Here is a 21208-nt window from a genome sequence, read left to right as displayed (position 1 = left end):
ATCACAGCTCCCGGGCACTGAGCAGAATGGCCAAAATGGCCAAACCAGCTCTCCTCCCAGCCCAGTAGAATACACATAGGAAGTGTGACAGAGAACACACATTGTAAGTAACAGTATTATACGGTAAAATAATGTAGTGGACCTCCTCAAATCTATACTGATATAAATTCAAAATTGGCAATATAAAAATAATTAATGCTTTAACATAAATAGACACCTGGATTATTGGTGGCAACGGGGAGTACCAACATTTAAATAATGTAAAAAGGTAGGGGTGCATGTTTCCATCCCTTATAGGAATACCTATTTGAAAACAGAGCAACAGAGTGGGACTTTGTATGAGATGCTAGGTGGGTAGAGCCAAGCGTCTCCATCCCCGATAATTTGAACAAAAAAAAAGAAAACGGAAAAGCGGGACTTTATATGAAACATGCACTCCAGGAGATAACAACTTAATAACCATGAATATGGCAAGTACCCAAAATACAACAGAACCAAAACATGTTGCATGGAAGCATCACATAACCTCAATTGGCATTATATAATTAAGGCAGTGCTGAAAAATAATGGTGGCCACACAAAATATTTGGGCCCAATTTGGACATTTTCACTTAGAGGTGTACTCAGTTTTGTTGCCAGTTGTTTAGACATTAATGGCTGTGTGTTGAGTTATTTTGAGGGGACAGCAAATTTACACTGTTATACAAGCTGTACACTCACTACTTTACATTGTAGCAAAGTGTCATTTCTTCAGTGTTGTCACATGAAAAGATAGAATAAAATATTTACAAAAATGTGAGGGGTGTACTCACTTTTATGAGATACTGCATGGGCTTGGGCATGGAGTTCACCAGAGCTTCACAGGTTGTCACTGGAGTCCTCTTCCACTCCTCCATGACGACATCACAGAGCTGGTGGATGTTAGAGACCTTGCTCTCCTCCACCTTACGTTTGATGCCCCACAGATGCTCAATAGGGTTTAGGTCTGGGGACATGCTTGGCCAGTCCATCACCTTTACCCTCAGCTTCTGGGTCTTTGGGGTCGTTATCATGTTGGAATACTGCCCTGCGCCCAGTCTCCGAAGGGAGGGGATCATGCTCTGCTTCAGTATGTCACAGTACATGTTGGCATTCATGGTTCCCTCAATGAACTGTAGCTCCCCAGTGCCGGCAGCACTCATGTAGCCCCAGACCATGACACTCCCACCACCATGCTTGACTGTAGGCAAGACACACTTGTCTTTGTACTCCTCACCTGGTTGCCACCACACATGCTTGACACCATCTGAACCAAATAAGTTTATCTTGGTCTCATCAGACCACAGGACATGGTTCCAGTAATCCATGTCCTTAATCTGCTTGTCTTCAGCAAGCTGTTTGCGGGTTTTCTTGTGCATCGTCTTTAGAGGAGGCTTCTTTCTGGGACGACAGCCATGCAGACCAATTTGATGCAGTGTGCGGCATATGATCTGAGCACTGACAGGCTGACCCCCCACCCCTTCAACCCCTGCAACAATGCTGGCAGAACTCGTATGTCTATTTTCCAAAGACAACCTCTGGATATGACAATGAGCATGTGCACTCAACTTCTTTGGTTGACTATGGTGAGGCCTGTTCTGAGCGGAATCTGTCCTGTTAAACCGCTGTATGGTCTTGGCCACCGTGCTGCAGCTCAGTTTCAGGGTCTTGGCAATTTTCTTATAGCCTAGGACATCTTTATGTAGAGCAACAATTGTTTTTTTTTAGATCCCCAGAGAGTTCTTTGCCATGAGGTGCCATGTTGAACTTCCAGTGACCAGTATGAGAGAGTGAGAGCGATAACACCAAATTTACCACACCTGCTCCCCATTCACACCTGAGACCTTGTAACACTGATGAGTCACATGTCATCGGGGAGGGAAAATGGCTAAGTGTGCCCAATTTGGACATTTTCACTTAGGGGTGTACTCACTTTTGTTACCAGCGGTTTAGATATTAATGGCTGTGTGTTGAGTTATTTTGAGGGGACAGCAAATGTACACTGTTATACAAGCTGTACACTCACTACTTTACATTGTAGCAAAGTGTCATTTCTTCAGTGTTGTCACATGAAAAGAAAGAATAAAATATTTACAAAAATGTGAGGGGTGTACTCACTTTTGTGAGATACTGTGTGTATATATAGTGATCTAGTATAAGCAGTCGTGTTCTACATGATGTCACAGGTGTGTGCTGAAATCCAGCACAGGGAAATGAGCTGAAGTCTTCTCCTGGGAGATGTAAAGGACGAGTGGCGTGTCCAATTTATCAATGAGAACTTAATTCTCCATTCATTAGCAGATTACTGCTGAACAGGCAGAATGGGCTATGCTAATGTCATTACAGGACTGCTGATAAAAGGCAGCTGACACCATATGGGGCCGTTGTCCGGGGCACATGTTATAAAGTATATACAATGCTGTAAAAGCCAATAATTCTTCGTGTTATAATAATAAATGTTTTGTCTGTCCCCAGATACCGCTGCTTGATGTCTCTGAATAAAGTGACAAGATGGTCATTCTGCGGCAGGTACTCCTTTTATTTCTTGTAGTAGATAATATAAAAAAATCCTTCTCTAAAAAAAAAAAAATAAATAATAAAAAAAAAAGATTCATGCTGTATTGAAACGGAACTTAAAGTGTTCACATACTGTAGATCTGGGTACTATTCTAATAAAGTTAAGTTAAGAAACAAAACAAAAAATAAACATAAAAATAATTACATTTTAATGCATGCCAGCTGGAGTGAGAGCAATAAGTCTAAAGCCGTACTTCACTTATTAACCTGATGACCTGTAAAAGCTTTCAAAAGAAAAAAAAAAACAAAACAGGCTGCAGTGTGCAAGAGGCCTAGTCCTCTGTCTCAGTGGTTGCTGACCAGGCCTTTTTCTGACACTTATTTTTACACATTTAAATCAGTATTTTTTTGCTAGAAAATTACTTAGACTCTCAAACATTATATATATATATATGTATATATATATATATATTTTTTAGTAGAGACCCAAGAGAAGAAAAAGGCAGTCATTGCAATTTTTTTATGTCACGCATTTTTTGTTTTTTGCGCAGCGGTTTTTCAAACTCAATTTTTTGGGGGAAAAAATACAGTTTAATGAATAAAAAAACAACAAAAAAAAAAAAAACAATATATACCACAATTTTTCTGCATAATATGAAAGATAAATGTTACGCCGCATAAATAGATACCTAACATGTCATGCTTTAAAATTGCATGTGATCGTGCAACAGAGCTAAACTACGGGACTTAAAACTCTCCATAGGCAGTGTTTTAAAAATTTCTACAGGTCACCAGTTTAACGTTAGAGGAGAGCTAGAGCTAGAATCGGTGCTTTCGCCCTAACGTTCACAGCGATACCTCACATGTGTGGTGCCAACACTGTTTAGATGTGTGGGTGTGACCTACATATGGGTTCAGTACTGCACGCAAGTACATGGGGACAGGGACACTTTAAAAATGTATTTATTAATTTTTTTTATTTTATCTTTTTTTTTTTTTTTTCTTTTTTTTCTTTTTTTTCATTTTTACACTGTCTCTTTAAATAATGTTTTTTGATCACTTTTATTGCTATCGTATTGTTATTGCAATAAAAATACATCATGACAGGCAGTGGCGGCTGGTGCTCAATATTTTTTTGGGGGGGGTGGCAAACCTGCCCCCCTCACTTGCATATACCCCCCCAACAGGCCGGCCGCAGTACTCACACTTCTCCTCGCTATCCGCACCAGCTCCCACTCATTCTCATCATTTGGGTTGCTGCTGTTGTTTATGCTGCAATCTGCTGCTATGGGCTCTGGAGGACGGTGCCCAATGCGAGCTCCATGGAGCCAGGAAGGCAGCGATCAGTCTTAGGAGGCCAATGCTGCTCCTGCTCACCGAGGGGCTGTTGCTTCTCCTCACGACCGAACAAGAAGTGGGTCCTGAGTCTGGCCTGGGAGGAGAAGCAGGAAGACATTAGCGAAAATTAATTTGCTAATGTCACACAACTGGATGGGCTCAGGGCGCAGTGCTCTGCGCCCCGAACCCACCCTTTTTTTAAGCCAATTAGAGCATCAGGCTCTAATCATGTGCTTTAAAAAAAAAAAAACCCCATTGAAATCCATGCATCCGGTGCCCTGTATGTAGATTAGGGGCCGGCTCATGGATTGGGGGGTGCCCCTAATGGAGCAGCTTCCACTGATGACAGGTCCTCTTTATGGACAGATCTGGAGACCCCTAATCTCTCCTCTACCATTAAAAGCAAAAGATCAACAACAACAAAAAAAAGATCTTTTGCTTTAAGGCAGGGATATGCGATTAGCGGACCTCCAACTGTTGCAAAACTACAAGTCCCATCATGCCTCCGCCTCTGGGTGTCTTGCTATGCCTCATGGGACTTGTAGTTCTACAACAGCTGGAGGTCCGCTAATTGCATATCCCAGCTTTAAGGGGAAAAAAAAAGCCATGTTTACATGGCCTGTGAACCAGAAGTTAAATCATGAGGTCGCTCCGGTCCTCCAAGGGCATAGAGATGAGCAGCAGCCATCTTGCCATCGCTTATCTCTATGACAAGCCACCGCAGGTGCTAGATGGATTCCCGGGCTCAGCGTTCGGTAATGTAAGTCCGGGAAGCGGCAGCACTGTAGCACTGATCAAGCGGCTTTTATCCGATAGGACAGTAAAACAGAAGTTGACCACAGAAGTCGAAGTTCAACCGCAGTGGCCACACATGGATCGGAATATGTCTGGTCCCTGCTGAACCAGCTGAATTTGGATCCATGTATGACCAGCGTGACACCCCCCTATTTCCTGTCTTAGTGTCACAGGGACAGGAAGTGAGGGCAAATCTTCCCAACAGGTTAACAGGCAGCAGTTACAGACAGAAATGCTTACACTTCTGAATCCTATTAAAATAAAAAAAGAACAAAATTGTCTGGAGTTGGGCCAATCAGATACAAATAGTACATAGCAGAATGTTTTTTTGTTTTTGGTGTCCCTGTCACATGAGTGATGTCATGTGAAGCAGTCAGCCAAGTCACAGACATCTCCTTTTCGTTTAAAGGGTTATGAACTAATAAAACCAATTTCCACTGAGGAGTAAACATCACGCCACACTAATGCAGGACAAAGTCATCACTCATTGCATCTAAAGACGAGCAAACAGAGAGCTGGAATTCAGGGCTCAGAGCCAAAACTTATCTCCTCTATTCACAGACAAATTGGTCTTGGCACCTCCTTTTTGGTAAACAATGGAAATGGGGTTTGCCTGGGCTCCTCGCACTGGCAGCCTAAGGAGCCTGTGAATGGTGGCTATTGCGTCCCCTGGGGAGGGTATGTGACTTGTGCGGAGTTTGGTGCTGGTAGTCGGAGCTCTGGCACTCAGGAGGAGAGGAGTCTGGTGCACAGGCGCACCGAATTCACTGATGCGTTTACCTGGACTGGTTGCCATGGCAACAGAATCACAAGGGCGTGGGTGCGGTCAGTCAGAGCAACACTCCTGTGAGGTGAAACTGGGCGGACACCACAGACCAGCCCACTCACAGGTATGTTATTTTTATCTCTGTGTACTGAAATAGAAACCTCAACGGAACTGAAGGCTTGCTCAGCTGAGATTTCATGACCTTTGTGCCAGTGTTTGTCTGTTTTGGCTATAGAGAGTCTTTTTAAAGCTGAACTCATCATGGTTGGGGAAAAAAGTTATTCTTGCAATGGGGTACCGTCTGCACTGCAAGGGTTAAATCAGCAGTGCTTAACCTTTTGAAGAGCAAGGGCCACTTATGTGATTTGGTAATTGGACGCCTGCTTCTTCTGGTCCTGGCGCCAGCTCAATGCACTATGATGCTCTGGGATGGCAGGTCAGCAACAAATTGATAGTGATCTAGACTTACCAACCCGCCATCCCAGAGCATGCGCTTCCTTGGTTTGAGGTGGTAGGCCACATTAGAGGGCTCCGTGGGCCACGGGTTGAGCACCCCTGGATTAAATGCCTGTTTTGAGTAGAGGGTGATGAATAAGGTGAACTACTTACCTCATCCCTCAGTTTGCCAGCAGCCAGCGTTCTCCAGCACTCCCAAGGATGTGAGCAGTTCCTCACATTTGGAGAGAATGAGGTTGGAGAGTGTTCAGAGACCATTACGTCGAAGAGTGTTAGGGGAGGATGACATCCGAGAGCATTCAGAGAGAATAATTTCGAAGAGTGTTCACAGGTTGACATTGTGGAGCCTTCATAGACTATGACTCTGATGCTCCTAGGATATGGATGGGGGCTCATCAGAGGATGATGATGGAGAGTGTTCAGAGAAGTTGACTCTGACGCTCCTAGGATGTGGACAGGCACTTATCAGAGGATGAATGTTGGAGGGTGTTCATAGAGGATGACATTGGAGAACGTTCATAGATGTTGACTCTGATGCTCTAAGATGTGGCGTGTTCAGAGACCATTACGTCGAAGAGTGTTAGGGGGAGGATGACATCAGAGAGCATTCAGAGAGAATAATTTTGAACATTGTTGACAGGTTGACATTGGGGAGCCTTCATAGACTATGACTCTGATGCTCCTAGGACGTGGATGGGTGCTCATCAGAGGATGATGATAGAGAGTGTTCAGAGAGGTTGACTCTGATGCTCCTAGGATGTGGATAGATGCTCATCAGAGGATGATGCTGGAGAGCATTCAGAAAATCTGACGTATGGGATGGTTTAAAAAGGATGACTTTGGAGAACATTCTAAGAGGATAATGTTGGAGAGCGTTCGGAGAGGACTAGGTTAAAGAGTGTTCAGAGAGAATGATGTCAGAGAAAGTTAGAGGGGATGGATGGCACTGTCCGAAGCTGCCCTCCTCAAATGCTCTCCAACACCACCCTCTCAGAATTCTTTCCAAAGTCATAATTTTCAAACACTCTTTGACCTCATATTGATGCAGAGAGCCTTTCGACAGAGGTCAGAGAGGATGGAGTCAAAGAGCATTAGGAAAGGAGGAAAGGATGATATTGGAGAGTGTGGTTGTCATTGGAGAAAGTGGATGGGCCCTTATGCTGGCCATACATGCTTCGGTAAAAAATATTGATTTCTATTCTGATCAATCTCTTCTGATAGGAATCAATCTATAGTCCACAGCCCATTCAAAAGATATGCAACACATGGGTAAATGGATTTTGATACAATCTTAACTTACGATTGTAAGTTATCAATCGCATCTCTGTTTCCACTGTGTAATCTCATGATCTGAGCGATTGAAACATGATCTTATTCATGTACAAAGTAACTGAGTGCTGATGAACAATGCAAAACGATTGATAATTTCTCACCCTGACTGATCGACTCAGTTATAGTTATTCAGTTGTTTGCAGATTTGATCAATTTGATTGAATTACACATAAATTGGATAATAAAATCAAAGCGTTCAGTGAGGATGACTATGTAGGACATTCTCAGAGGATGACGCCGGAGGACGTTCTCAGAGGATGACGCCGGAGGACGTTCTCAGAGGATGACGCCGGAGGACGTTCTCAGAGGATGACGCCGGAGGACGTTCTCAGAGGATGACGCTGGAGGACGTTCTCAGAGGATGACGCTGGAGAAGGTTCTCATGTAGCGTACACACGAGCGAAATGTCTGTCAGAAAAAGCTTTTCATCATATATTCCGACCGTGTGTATACCCCATCGGACTTTTTCGATCCTTGATCCTGTCTCGGGTAAACTACCTGTAAGGTGCAGTGAACTAAATACAGACAGCCTAAGGCAAACCAGGACCCTCTGAGAGATTACTGATGACCCCGGGACAAGAGAGAGAGTAGGGAAAGGGAGGAAGGTTTACTAAAATGTACTGTGTGCTGCTTTCACATGTGACTACTGCGGACTACTATATGTGACTGAAAAATGCTATCAAGTGACCCAAGATAGTTTGTCTTTGTGATGTGACTGTAATGCCATCTTAGAGTGAAAGTAAACACTTTTTTGGCACTTGTGCCTAAAGGTAAGCCTATAATAAGGCTTACCTGTAGGTACAGTGAATATCTCCTAAACCTGCACAGTTGACGTCACTGGCACATGCACGCTGAAGGGACAGTATACCCGTGCTGTCCTTTCAGAGCTCCGTGCCACGGCCCGTGACTCCCACGCGCATGCATGGAAGTGACGTCATCGTCAATCAGACAGCCAGAGGATGTGAACCCGGAAGGAAGACCGGGTAAAGATGGAAGCGCCTGTCAACAGTGACAGCGCAGCGCTGGAGGGCTTCGTTCTAAGGTAAGTATTTCATAATGTGCTAGTATGCAATGCATACTAGCACATTATGTATTTATCTTGCAGGGTTTATAAAAAAAAAAATTGGGACCAGTATTTTCAGGATAGCCGAAATGGAACGCCTCATTAGCATCGCTCACGACACACCCACAAAATTCTCCATCAAATGGGCTTGCTGGACCCACTTTCAGACAACAACAGATTACCGTGACCTTATCGCCCTTAACACACAACAAGGAAATCCCCCACACAATATCCCAACATGAACCGCCCCAGGATCAATCTCACTTATAAGACCCCTTACAACATACTCCCGAAATCAATATAATCCTCTACCAAAAAACTTCATCCCTTAACACCCAACCTTACCCCTACCTACTCCCACGGAGGGAGAAATAGGTGGTAACTAACCCACCCCCTCCATCACCCTTACCCATTCCCGCCTGACCCCCCCCTTTCCACTTCGCTACCTCCCCCTTCATACCATCACACCCCTGGACCCCACAACAGTTTAGATCTCAACCGCCTTTCCACATTCAACAAACTACTTGGTACTCTTCTTAACACATAAGCTCTAACGATACAGTGACTAACCTTGGAATTGACTACCAAACATTACACACCTTCCTCACAAAAACTCAAATTAACGTCCCTGGTGACCATTATGAGTCATTCAGACACTTTTGATATGCAACCCTTTAGATAGGGGAAAAGAGAATAATCACTTATTAGTTGTGAAACATGACATTTCCCCAATTTTTGTCGTTAATCCACTACCAAGCCTAACCTTCCAACAATGTTAGCTGTCGAAGTAACTTGTTTTCTACCACACATTCGATGTTATTTGTTTCTGTAAACATAATCCACTGTGATGGATTTACCTCTTTTCTCAATAAAAAATTCTATGGAAAAAAAAAAAAAATTGGTTCTGGCAAGGAGATGGGTACAAGATGGTGGAGGGTTAAAGCCTCAAGCGGGTGGATTGTTGTTCTGGTAGCAAGTGGAAGCGGGACGGGGACTTGCACTCTTGGCGCCATCACACAGCCATTTGCAAGCCCCCTTATAAGTCAATTTCACATTCTGTTTTCATCAAAAGTACTTTTTCATCATATGCTCAGTAAAATTATGAGGATAGAGATGTAAAATTATGAGGATAGAGATGTAAGAACTTCCACTACCATTTTTCTCAAGCTGCTAGACTGCCATCTTGGCTTCAATACCTAGTCAGGTAGGCCAATGGCTTACTAGGAAGCCAATGCTGGGATAAGAATGACAGTCTCAAAACTTGCACCTTTAAAAATTAAGACAACAAGGGCAGCTCCCGCGTATATCATGACGTGTTCACTTTAAGTGGAGAACAGTTTCCCTTTATGATAAAATTAGATCCCCAGGAATGAAGTCTTTTTGATAGCCATGGACAATTGCTTTTACAAGCCTTCAGAAGTTCACATTAGCATATAGATTGCCATGCAGTGGCCATAAACCTCTGGAGCTGGCCGTTACTTCTAGTATTTTTGGCACAGATGACATTTTAATAGTGTCTACCAGGAAGGGCTCTTCAATCACTCGGGGACAATTTATTGTAACAATTAAACAATAGGAGCCTGGCAAACGATTTTTGCAAGTGCTGACATTTGTGACCCAACTTCTGCTCTCATAGGAGACACTTTATCAAATTACCTCCATCCCAGCCACTGACAAAGGACACGGTCACACAATGGAGGGGTCATGTGAGTTGTTACAGGATGTGCGTGCACTTTCCTTCAACTTCCACAAGAAGAAATGAAAAGGTTTATTGTAAATATTCCTTGTTGTTGCAGGGTCTCCAAAACTTTCAGTAGGAGACCACTTTGTATTTTTTTTCAAAGTTTTATGAATTAATATAACTTAAATGAATAAAAAAAAACACACTCCAAAAAAATCCCCCATCACATCAGAATCCCCCATCACATCAGAATCCCCCATCACATCAAAAGTCCGCCATCACATCAGAGCTCCGCCATCACATCAGAGCTCCCCCATCACCTAAGAAGCCTCCCATCACATCAGAAGCCCCCATCACACCAGAAGCCGTCCCTTCATATCATAAGGTCTCCCCTCACATCAGAAGCCCCCTCCCTTCACAGCAGAAGCTCCCATTAAATCAGAAGCCCTCCCTATACATCAGAAGCCTCTTATCACATCAGAAGTCCTCCCTGCACACCAGAAGTCCTCCCTGCACACCAGAAGTCCTCCCTGCACACCAGAAGTCCTCCCTGCACACCAGAAGTCCTCCCTTCATATCAGAAGTCCTCCCCTCACATCATCAGATCAGAAGTCCTCCCATCACATCAGAAGCCCCCCACCACATGAGAAGCCCCCCACCACTTCACAGCAGAAGCCCCCATCAAATCAGAAGCCCTCCCTATACATCAGAAGCCTCTTATCACATCAGAAGCCCTCCCATCACACAAGAAGTCCTCCCTGCACACAAGAAGTCCTCCCTTCACATCAGAAGTCCTCCCTTCACATCAGAAGTCCTCCCCTCACATCATCACATCAGAAGTCCTCCCCTCACATGAGAAGTCCTCCCCTCACATGAGAAGTCCTCCCTTCACATGAGAAGTCCTCCCTTCACATGAGAAGTCCCCATCACATCAGAAGCCCTGCCTTCACATCAGAAGTCCACCATTACATCAGAAGCCCTCCCTTTACATCAGAAGTCCCCCATCATATCAGAAGCCCTGCCTTCACATCAGAAGTAATTCTGTAATTAATTCTTATTAGAACCCCAAACATGGTCAGCAGACACGCGTTTCGTTGCGTGACAAAACACGCAAGGCTCGCCGTGTGAAAAGGGCACAGGGGTTTCATTGGTGCGTTTTGTTCATGTGTAGGACAGCCCATCCAAATAAATAGGTTGCCATATGCTGTCGCACAACAAACATGCAAAAAATGCGCATTGGCGAAATGCACTGATTTGAATGCGGTCCTAAAGCATACTGTCCCCGTAGTTCCACATCACTGTGCATCTGTGCCTCTGACTGTTCCTCCAGCTTCCCTTCATCCTCAGCTTCCTTCTCAGTCTCTGCAATGTCTCACTTCCCCACAGAACCACTGATAGGGGGGACCACTGGTCCTCCTGTAGGGGGCCCGGGCACGGAGGGGGACCAGTGCAGAGAGCGGGAACAATGTACTGTGCTACTCCCCCTCCCCCCAAGGGTCAGGGGTTGTGAGGAACCCTTGAAATAATATTCAGGTCTTAGGAAATGATCTGCAGGTGGATACAGAGCTGCTGCAGAGTCCATTCTTCTGCTGTCTTCATACCGCTACAAACCATTGGTGTGCCAAGGCCATCAGCAGTTGCAGCAGATAACGAGTAGATACAAAATTTGGCAAATCTGGCAAAATAAACTGCTACAAATCACTGGAAGCGGTTAGAACTCATTTTGTGGTAGCAAAAAAGGACACCGATAAACAAGAGCTTGTAGACACTGCATAAGCTCTGTGTAGAAAAAACTTGCAGGGCCGATTTTTTTTTTTTCTTCTTTTTTTGCCTCAACACACAAAAAAACACATGTATGATTCATATTCTGTGGAAGGGTTTAAAGCAGTGGCGGCTGGTGCTGTATATTTTGGGGTGCAGCAAACAAGAACCCCCCCATCGGTTGGTTCTGCACTTACCACACACCCCTGCCCGGTTGGTCGGTCTGTCAGCCCGGCAATTACCCCATCTAGGTCGTGGGCAGCTTCCTGCATCTCCTCCTCAGCGGCGGCTCAAGCTTTACGGCGGCTGCCACCTCGGCGGCTTCCCTCCTTCTTCCCTCGTCGGCCAATACGATCGCTTCTCCTCTCGGCCAAACGTGTCTCAGGACGCGCTTCCTGATTGGCTGGGAGGAAAATCAGGAAGACAATAGCGAATGCTAATTCGCTATTCTCACACAACTGAGTGGGCTCAGGGAACAGTGCTCTGCGCCCCGAGCCCACCCTTTTTTTAAGCCAATTAGAGCCTCAGGCTCTAATCATGTGCCTAAAAAAAACCCCATTGGAATCCATTTGTCCAGCACCCTGCATGTAGATTAGGGGCCGGGCAAATGGATTAGGGAGGCGACGCCCCTGCGCCCCTTATGGAGTGGCCGCCACTGGTTCAAAGGTTACTTAAAATCGTACATTAAGACCCCTTTCACACTCATAACGCTTTTTGGCCGCTAGTGGGGCACTTTTAACCCCTGCTAGCGGCCGAAGAAAGGGTTAAATGCACCTGAAAAGCCTCGCTGCCAAAGCGCTTTGCAGGCGCTTCGGCAGCAGTGCCCATTCATTTCAATGGGCAGTGGCGGTGGAGGAGCGGCGTATACTTTTTCTAATGTCCTGCGAGCGCATCGCTCCAATGTGAAAGCACTTGGGCTTTCACACTGGGGCTACAGGGTAGGCATTTTTCAGGCGCTTTACAGCCACTATTTTTAGCCCATTAGACTGCTTTCACACTGAGGCGCTTTACAGGCGCTATATCGCTAAAAATAGCGCCTGCAAAGCGTCTGTAAAGAGCCTCTCCTCTCACTCCAGTGTGAAAGCCCGAGTGCTTTCCCACTGGAGCGGTGCGCTGGCAAGATACTAAAAAAAGTCCTGCAAGCAGCATCTTTGAGGCGCTGTAGGAGCGGTGTGTACATTGAAATCAATGGGCAGCGGCGCCGAAGTGCCAGCAAAGCGCCACTGCAGTGGCGCTTTTAACCCTTTTTCTGCCGTTAGCACCCAGCTACCGGGCAAAAACTGTCGCAAAAACAACGGTAAAGCGCCGCTAAGAATATCGGCGCTTTACCGCCGATGCCCCCAACGTCCCAATGTGAAAGTAGCCTTACCTCCTAAAAAATGCCTCCAGTGTGAAAGGGGTCTTACTTCTCTGCCAATGGCCTGACTTCCCAAGCTGTAGCGCATTTATCAAGCAACACAATAAAGCTGCCAATAAACTAGTTGAATTTTGTTTGAATTTTTTTGTTTTAGGAACGTTCATTTGATTTTCTTATGGTTAGTGGGGTCAAATCGAAGTTCATTTTCGACCGCAATGTTGAAACAGTTTGAAGGGCAGCCACTCGGCACAGGTCCTGAAACCAAACATTCCACTGGAAAAAACAATGGTCCCAGGGCTTCGTGGTGGAATTCCTGGGCTATTCTTTTAAATTAATGAAGCATTGCAATTTTCGGGATGCACGCTTCATAATGAAATTTCCCTCCCCTACCCGTTCAGAACATTATCACTTTTCACTTTGTATGCTGTGATTCTTTCATAATAAAGAGGGTCATAACAGATAGCAGTGGGGTCTGATGATCTTTGATGGCTTAAGGCTGGTTCACACGAGACGGTATCGGCCAGTTGAACAGAAACCAGCCAACATTCAGCCAGTGTGTACACATAGCTCCCAACTGTCCCTGATTTTGAGGGGCTGTCCCTGATTTGGAGCAATGTCCCTCTGTCCCTCTTCCTCCTCATTTGTCCCTCATTCCTCCTCATTTGTCCCTCATTTTGGTCTGATCCATATAGTTGCATATAAAATGCACTTTTAATTTTTCAAAAAGTGTTTCCCAGTGCTAAACCTTTCATCCAATTTCTAAATTGCTGCATTTGTAAATTTTAAAAGCCAATATAAAAGAATAGTAGTGGTAAAAAAAAAAAAAAAAAAAGCACTTGTGGATTTAGCTAACCTTTTTTGTTATTTCCCCTTTAAGGGGGCGTGGCAATAGGCGTGTCCTATGCCTACATAGGTTTGCTAGTATGTGTTCCTTAATTCCATCTCAAAATGTTGGGAGGTATGGTGTACAGCATGTGGGTGGGGTGCAGCGTGTGCGGCGGCAATAATTCACACAGTCGAATGCAAAGAAAAACTTGTATTGAAGTAATATAGTGACCGTTCACAACAGACCCGGTGGGAAAGCTACCCAGCCGGGTAAACTCACAGGGGTTGATTTACTAAATACTGATAGACTGTGCACGTTGCAAAGTGCAGGTGCACTCTCCAAATGCAGTTGCCCAATCAGGAAGGTGTCCAGAAGCTATGTAACCCTATGCTTTCCCAGCTCGTCAGGAACCTTTTCCTAATGATAATACTGTCCCTCATAGGCGGTGCACCTGTCCCTTCTCTAAAAACTTGCCAAAAGCGTGCCAAACCTGTGAACTGGGGCCTAAAAAAGGCTTTGCCTGCCCCAAGATGGTCGCCAGAGTCACGTGGGGTGGCAGCATCCAATTAGATCACTTCCCCAGGAAACCATAGAGGAACCATGTTCCTCCTGGCTTCCTCTCCAGCTGCAGTGCTACTGCAGGTAGCTCCACCTGCAGTGGAGAAAGTAGACTGCACCTGCCTGCAAGTAGCCTGTCCAACAGACTGGCTTTTATTGAATGGGCATGCTGGAAAACCAGCATCCAATCAGCGCTTGCAGCCAATGGCTTTGAGCGCTGATCAGTGTGTTCTGGTGGGGGTGGGGGCAGTTTCCCCATCAGAACACAATAGCTTAGCAGGGGATATCACCTCACTAACATTGCATAGTTAGTATGGTGACCCCTCTGTTTTTTTTTTCTGTTCAGCCCACAAAAAAAAAAAACTACCCGTGAGTTCCTAACATTAGGGTGCAACTACTGGAACCCTTTATATCTGGGGCGCTCCTATCTGAATAGTTCATCTGATCTTCATATAATGGGCTGTACACTTGATTGATATTGGCTTGAAAGACCCAGTCTGAGCAACTTCTGGGTCTTGCAGCATGTCCTTCTATTTCCATCCACTAGATTTCGGGTTCATTCAGAATTCTGTTGGAAGTTGTGTCACACCTATGGAGAGAGGAAGGCAGGGGTAAGAAGTTCTAGAAGCTGTTCGCAAAGGATCAGTCAGGAAAATCTACCTGAAGGGTGTTTGTCCAGCTGTTTGGTCAGTGGTGCTCTGGGGCATGGTTGGGGGAAAGTGGTTGGCTTTCTTCTCTGGCTTATCCTTATGATGGTTCTTTCTCAGAGCTGCTTTTTTCTGGTGTGTTTCTTGGTTATCTCCTTGAGGCTCTTTGCATCTTCTCTCCCTCTTCTGGATCCCCTCTACATTCCAGACCCCTTCCTGTTTCCACACACGTACACCAGCATTCTCTTCATGCCCTCATGTATTCTGGCCCCCCGAAGAGGCACAGCAAAGGCTCATCCATATGCCTTTGGACATTGATTTCACATTTGAGTGGTCTTGTACCCTTTTTAAGGTCCAGCTAGTCTCTCTCTAAATTGACAGTCGTAGAGTTTGGCAGCTTGTTGATGAACCATTTCAGATTTTTGCTTGGCTTTTTGAGTGGAGCTCTACTTTAACCATGCAAAGCCTGTAATGAACATATTCATCCACTGGGTGGAACTGATGCTTCATTCTTACATTAGCCCTCTAACTACTTAAAACAGCATTTCTCAACCATTTCAACACAGAGGAGCCCTTAAAATAACTTCCCAGCCTCAGGGAACCGCTGCTAAAATGACTATAGCTACAACTCATGATGCATCAGTGTGATGGTCAGTGGAAATGCTCCTTACACTTATGGTCCATTGGGAAGAATTCCCACCACAGATAGCTAAAAAGATTAATGGTGTCAGTGGGAACGTATCTAAGAGGCAGACAGTGCTCAAGGAACCCCTAGCAACCTCTGGAGGAACCTTAGGGATCCATGGAACCCTGGTTGAGAGAACCTGACCTTAAATGTTCCTGGCCATGTTTTGAGGTTGAAAGGTAAGCATAGACATAAAAAAGTAATCTAATGCAGCAAAAAATGGTCAGATGGAGCAATGATCACAGGTCTGCATTGTTGGATTAACCTGTTCCAAAACCACCTCAGAAGGAAGAATTGATTGACCTGATGCTTTTTTTGCCAATATGCCTGCTTATAAGATGATTGGACCCTCTGATCATACTCATCTATGGGCACCTAAAGGCCCCAATACCTATAACTATATAAAGATATTAGAAGATACTTGAGAAAAAATTTCAGTATAACGTGTAAGGTGCAGTGGGCCCTGATGGGCACTCATAGGCAGCACTGAAAGGCTGCACTGATGGGTACTTATGGGTGGCACTGATGGGTGGGCGTGCAGTGGGCACAATTCACTAAGCTATATTTTACCGCATCCGAGTATGCAGTAAAATAACACACAGCATTTAAAAAATAAAAAAATGGTGTATTTCACAAAGAAACTCTCCTTAAAATCTTGCATGCGTTTTATTTCCGAATTATACCTCAAATATTGCATGAAACCATGCAGTAAGTTATCTCAAGCATCTCGCTTGTGTAAATGTAAAAAAGGGGAAAGGCAGCCAACAATTTAACCACTTGCCGCCCGGCCTATAGCAGAATGGGCGGTGGTTCCGTTATCCTGACTGGACGTCATATGACGTCAGCCGGCCCAAAATCAGTGCCCACAAATTGTGCCAGTCGGTGCCCATCACTAATGCCTGTCAGTGCCTCCTTATCAGTCATGCCCATCAGTGCCACCTATCAATACTGATCAGTGCTGCATACCAGGGCCGCCCATCAGAGCCGCCTATCAGTGCCCATCAGTGCTGCATATTAGTGCCCATCATTAGTGCTTATCAGTGCAGCCTCATCAGTGAAGGAGAAAAGTTACTTATTTACAAAATGTTATAACAGAAACAAAGAAATTTTTTTATTTTTTTTAAATTTTCTGTCTTTTTTTATTTTTTGCTCAAAAAATAAAAACCCCAGCAGTGATCAGATACTGCCAAAGGAAATCTCTATTTGTGGGAACAAAATCATAAAAAAATTTGTTTGAGTATAGTGTTGCATGACCGCGCAATTGTCATTTAAAGTGTGACAGCAATGAAAGCTGAAAATTGGCCTGGGCAGGAAGTGGGGAAAGTGCCTGGTATTGAAGTGGTTAATCATGGCTGGTATGGCATGGCTGCTCTGGGTTGAAGGCTCAAGGTACCCAATGAGATGAGCATATAGCTCCATGATTAGTGCCTTGGATAAGCGGAACTTCTTCAGGGTATCATCATTCGTGAATTTATTTATCAATTTCCTTTAAAAAGGCCACTTGAGATTTCTCCTCCTCTTCTACTGCATTACTTTGAATTCCAGAAGACTGGAAAGGTTCTGTAGCGCAGAACCATTCTCTATTTTTCATTTTTATTTGTAACTTGCGCATTTTTTTATTAAAATATTTATGGAACAAAAAAAAAAACTAGCAGACATTAGTCTCGTTCAGCTGGACTTGTTCCTTAAAGAGGAACTGCAGTCTGCTTACATAATTTGTAATAAAAACATCTTTGCCATTCTGAAGCTTCCCTCCAACCACTTTGCATATTATTTTATATATACTGTGATTCTGTACTTGCCAAATGTGCTGCAGAAATCTCCCTCCACTGAGTCTGGCTGCAACCATTTTAACTGTGGGCAGCTGAAGCTGCTGCCTGTTCGCTTCCTGGATTTACACAGACACCCACATACATATACAGGCAGACAGACACACTTACACCACTGCTTGCCTGCACATTTCTCCTCTCTCGATGAATACAAGTGTATCTCTTAGTCTCCTCCTATCTTCACCCTCATCCAGCCCCCTCCAGCTCTGCAGCTCTCCTTGGCTCTCCTATGACTCATCTCTCCTCCACTCACCTACCCCTACCCCCTCCCCCTCCCTTGCTGGCAAACTCTCATGAGAGTGAGAGAGAGAGCTGTGCATGATGTCAAAAGCCTAGGCTAATTACCAGACAAGAAACAGGAAGTGGGCTGTATAAGATATTTACTGGCAGAATTTTTTTTTTTTTTTACTATCCAAAGTTAAAACAACAAGGGCAGCAGATTTAATAGATGGGAAGATTAAAAAATGACTGAAGGTCCACTTTAATTTTGAAGGCATCTGGTAGCTTCTTCAAGCCACGTCTTCAGATCTAATGAGTGATTGTAACATTCACCAGCAGTTATTTCTACACAGGTAGCACCAGCGCCTTAATCCAGAGGTCTCCAAATTGTGGGCTGGATGCGGCCCTTTGCTTGCCTTTATCCAACTCTTGGGGCACTATTCCTCCTACTGACACCAACAATGGAGGCATAATTCTTGCCACTAACACCAACAATGGATCACTGTTCCACCCATTGACACCAATGATAGGGTACTATTCCTCCCACTGACACCAGTGATGAGGTACTATTCCTCTCACTGACACCAAGGATGGGGCACTTTTCCTCCCACCGACACCAATGATGGGGCACTATTCCTCCCACTGACACCAGTGAGGGGGTACTATTTCTCCCAATGACCCTATTGATAGGGCACTATTATTCCCTTTGATATCAATGTTGGGCCACTATTCCTCCCACTGATACCAATGATGGGACACTATTCCTCCCACTTACACAAATAATGGCCACTCTTCCTCCCACAGACACCAACGATAGGGCACTAAACTGGTCCCTTGTTTGGAAAGTTTGGAGACCCCTGCCTTAATCCACTCAGCATGGAATGTGCAGATGTTGATTGTCCAAGAACAGGATGGGAGGTGTGAAAGTTGTGTAACCTTTCTTCTTCTAGTTATATAATCCCATCCTTGGTGTCAGGAGGTCTGCATAAGTGTTATTCCTCAATGTACATGGCTAAAGGTGAAATGTCATAGTCCAGGTAGAGATGTTAAAATGGCAATATATGTGGAAGACAGATGACGTTGAAGGCCCTCATCTCATTCAGGGATGGTCATTTTGGTTTGACGTAGATGGCCTCTTTCACACCTCTTGTGAACTAGTTGTCCTTTCTGTTCAAAATGTGCACCTCACTGTCCTTGAAAGAATGTCCTTTTTGCTTAAGGTGTAGAAAGACATCTGAGTCTTGATCTATACAATTTGCCTCCCTATGTTGGGCCATTCATTTGTTTTAGATGTTGTATGGTTGGTTGGTTAGTTGGTTGGTTCACTGATCCCACTGAACAGAGAGAAGGTCAGTCCAACACAGACAGGGCCTACATAATTGGATATTAATTGAATATCAATAAGCCTCTGTGGTTTCGGGAGGAGTGACCCACTTCCCTTGGGAGAGCAGGCAGCCACTACAAGTATTACAGCTGTCCTTCATTCCTAGATACTAATAGCAAATTGATTGGTAGGAATTCATCAGCGATTCATTGTCTGTACAAACATTTGACCAGTCATGGGAAAGATAGATGATTACTGATGTACAAATGATTCCGCTTATTACAAATGTAACACAAAATAGTAGGAATAATGGCAAATTATCAGAGTCAAAGAGTATGTGGTTGGGTTCAAATGGATGCTGCCAAGGAGTGTCCAATACCTGGGTTATTAAGACAGAATCCTGCCTGCGTCAGACTGCTCTTCTTGCAACAGGGCCCACTGGGGATAGTCATACAAACTGATAGGCGGCCATGGCCTGAGTCTTGTATACCAGCCTTTCTCAACCTTTTTACCCTAGGGGAACCCTTGAAATATTTTTCAGGTCTCAGGAAACCCCTTCTAAAATAACATTATGGGGGATCAGTGGAAAGAACACCCCTTAGATTGGTGGTCAGTGGACAGGATGCATTACCCCCCCCTCCCCCCCCTCCCAGTGATCAGATTGCCAACATTCAGACAGCAAAAAAATATCAGTTTTATGCCGCTGGCTCTGCGCCAAGTGTTGCTGGATCCAAATCTATGAAGGCTCCAACAGATGGAAGGTCAATCAAAACTATGAAGGCGCCAAGTGTTGCTGGATCCAAAACTATGAAGGCGCCAACAGATGGAAGGTCAATCAGCCACAGCTCAAGGAACCCCTAGCAATTTTTGGAGGAACCCTAGGTTTTCATAGAACCCTGGTTGAGAATGGCTGTTGTATACAGTGTTAGGGCTACTGTGCACCCACTGCTCATATAATGGGCCCAGTCATTTTGGGGGGAGCTTTGGCAGGTGGGGTCAGAAATACCTGCTAAGACCCTATTTAAAAGCCTGAACAAAGTTTAAGTAGAATCTGTGCTTTTGGCCATACAAGGGAAAAGCAAGGCACTAAACACAAATGAACCAGCTCCACTGAGTTCAATATACAAGTCCAAGATATGGGTCAGCTTTCCAAGGTGACAATTCTGGTAGTTGGGGATTGGACATTCAGACACCCAGCAACATCATATAGGGGACAAGAGAGAGTCCACAGGTTGTGTAAACTCAGACCAGAAGCCAGCCTCTAACTTACTAAGGCAGACATATTACAGCTTAAATACTTTACCTATTCTTTATCTGCTCCGGTCCGGTCACAATATCCCACAGCTCTATGTCCCCTGTTTTAGTGAGCGACAGCTGCAGGGGAAAGGAGGGAGAGTCACTGTTTAAATCGGAATGAATTCCACTGATTTAACTGTTTCCCCTAAAGAAAACTTAGGTTAGTGTGGAGAACCAACATTATGTTATTGTGTCTCTAATCACATTTAGTGTGGTTAGTTTTGGGAAGATGATCAATATTTTGGTTACTTGACCAACCTGGGGGATGTGCCAGGGGCCCACTTTCGCATTTGGGAAGAAGCACTGTATGCGCATGCATGGGTAAACACTGATACTGAAACCAATGGCTTTATCCAAGCACAGCCTTGTACAGCCATTCACTTGTATTGGGATCTTGCTCTCTTGGCACCAGCTTTAACACACAGGAGCTGCCAAGCATTCATGTGCATGAGGCCTAGGACGGATTTATTTCTCTTCAATCAAGGTATCTTTGGCTGCTATCAGAGGGTCCAAGCCAGGTTTGTCATAGAGGCAAACACTGCTATTAAAAAAAAACAAAAAAAAAAAAAAACATGAATGCTCTTGCAGGGTCGTAGATGCACTACATTGTCAAAAGTTTTGGGACACCTGCCTTTACATGAACTTTAATTGCATCCCAGTCTTAGTCGGTAGGGTTCAATATTAAGTTGGCCCACCCTTTGCAGATGTAGCACCCTGGTGTTTAGGCAGGGTTGCTAATA

The 21208-nt window shown here is 44.6% G+C and overlaps 1 protein-coding gene across 3 annotated transcripts in view; it reads left to right on the top strand.

Moving 5' to 3' along the window:
- The window catches only part of MYO7A (myosin VIIA), a 305890-nt gene that overhangs the window by 32498 nt on the left and 252184 nt on the right, over positions 1-21208 (top strand). Inside the window, exon 2 of one of the 3 annotated variants that reach the window (XM_073612852.1) lies at positions 2494-2547. In XM_073612852.1, coding sequence (XP_073468953.1) covers positions 2530-2547 — 18 coding nt within the window. In that variant the 5' untranslated portion in view covers positions 2494-2529. Of the gene's footprint in view, positions 1-2493; positions 2548-5035; positions 5559-21208 lie in introns of those variants that run through there. The other 2 variants (XM_073612853.1, XM_073612851.1) reach the window with 2 other exon arrangements.

The sequence above is a fragment of the Aquarana catesbeiana genome, linkage group LG02 (genome assembly GCF_042186555.1).
Source record: "Aquarana catesbeiana isolate 2022-GZ linkage group LG02, ASM4218655v1, whole genome shotgun sequence".
Lineage (NCBI taxonomy): Eukaryota > Metazoa > Chordata > Amphibia > Anura > Ranidae > Aquarana > Aquarana catesbeiana.
This window is presented reverse-complemented; position numbering and strand designations above follow the sequence as displayed.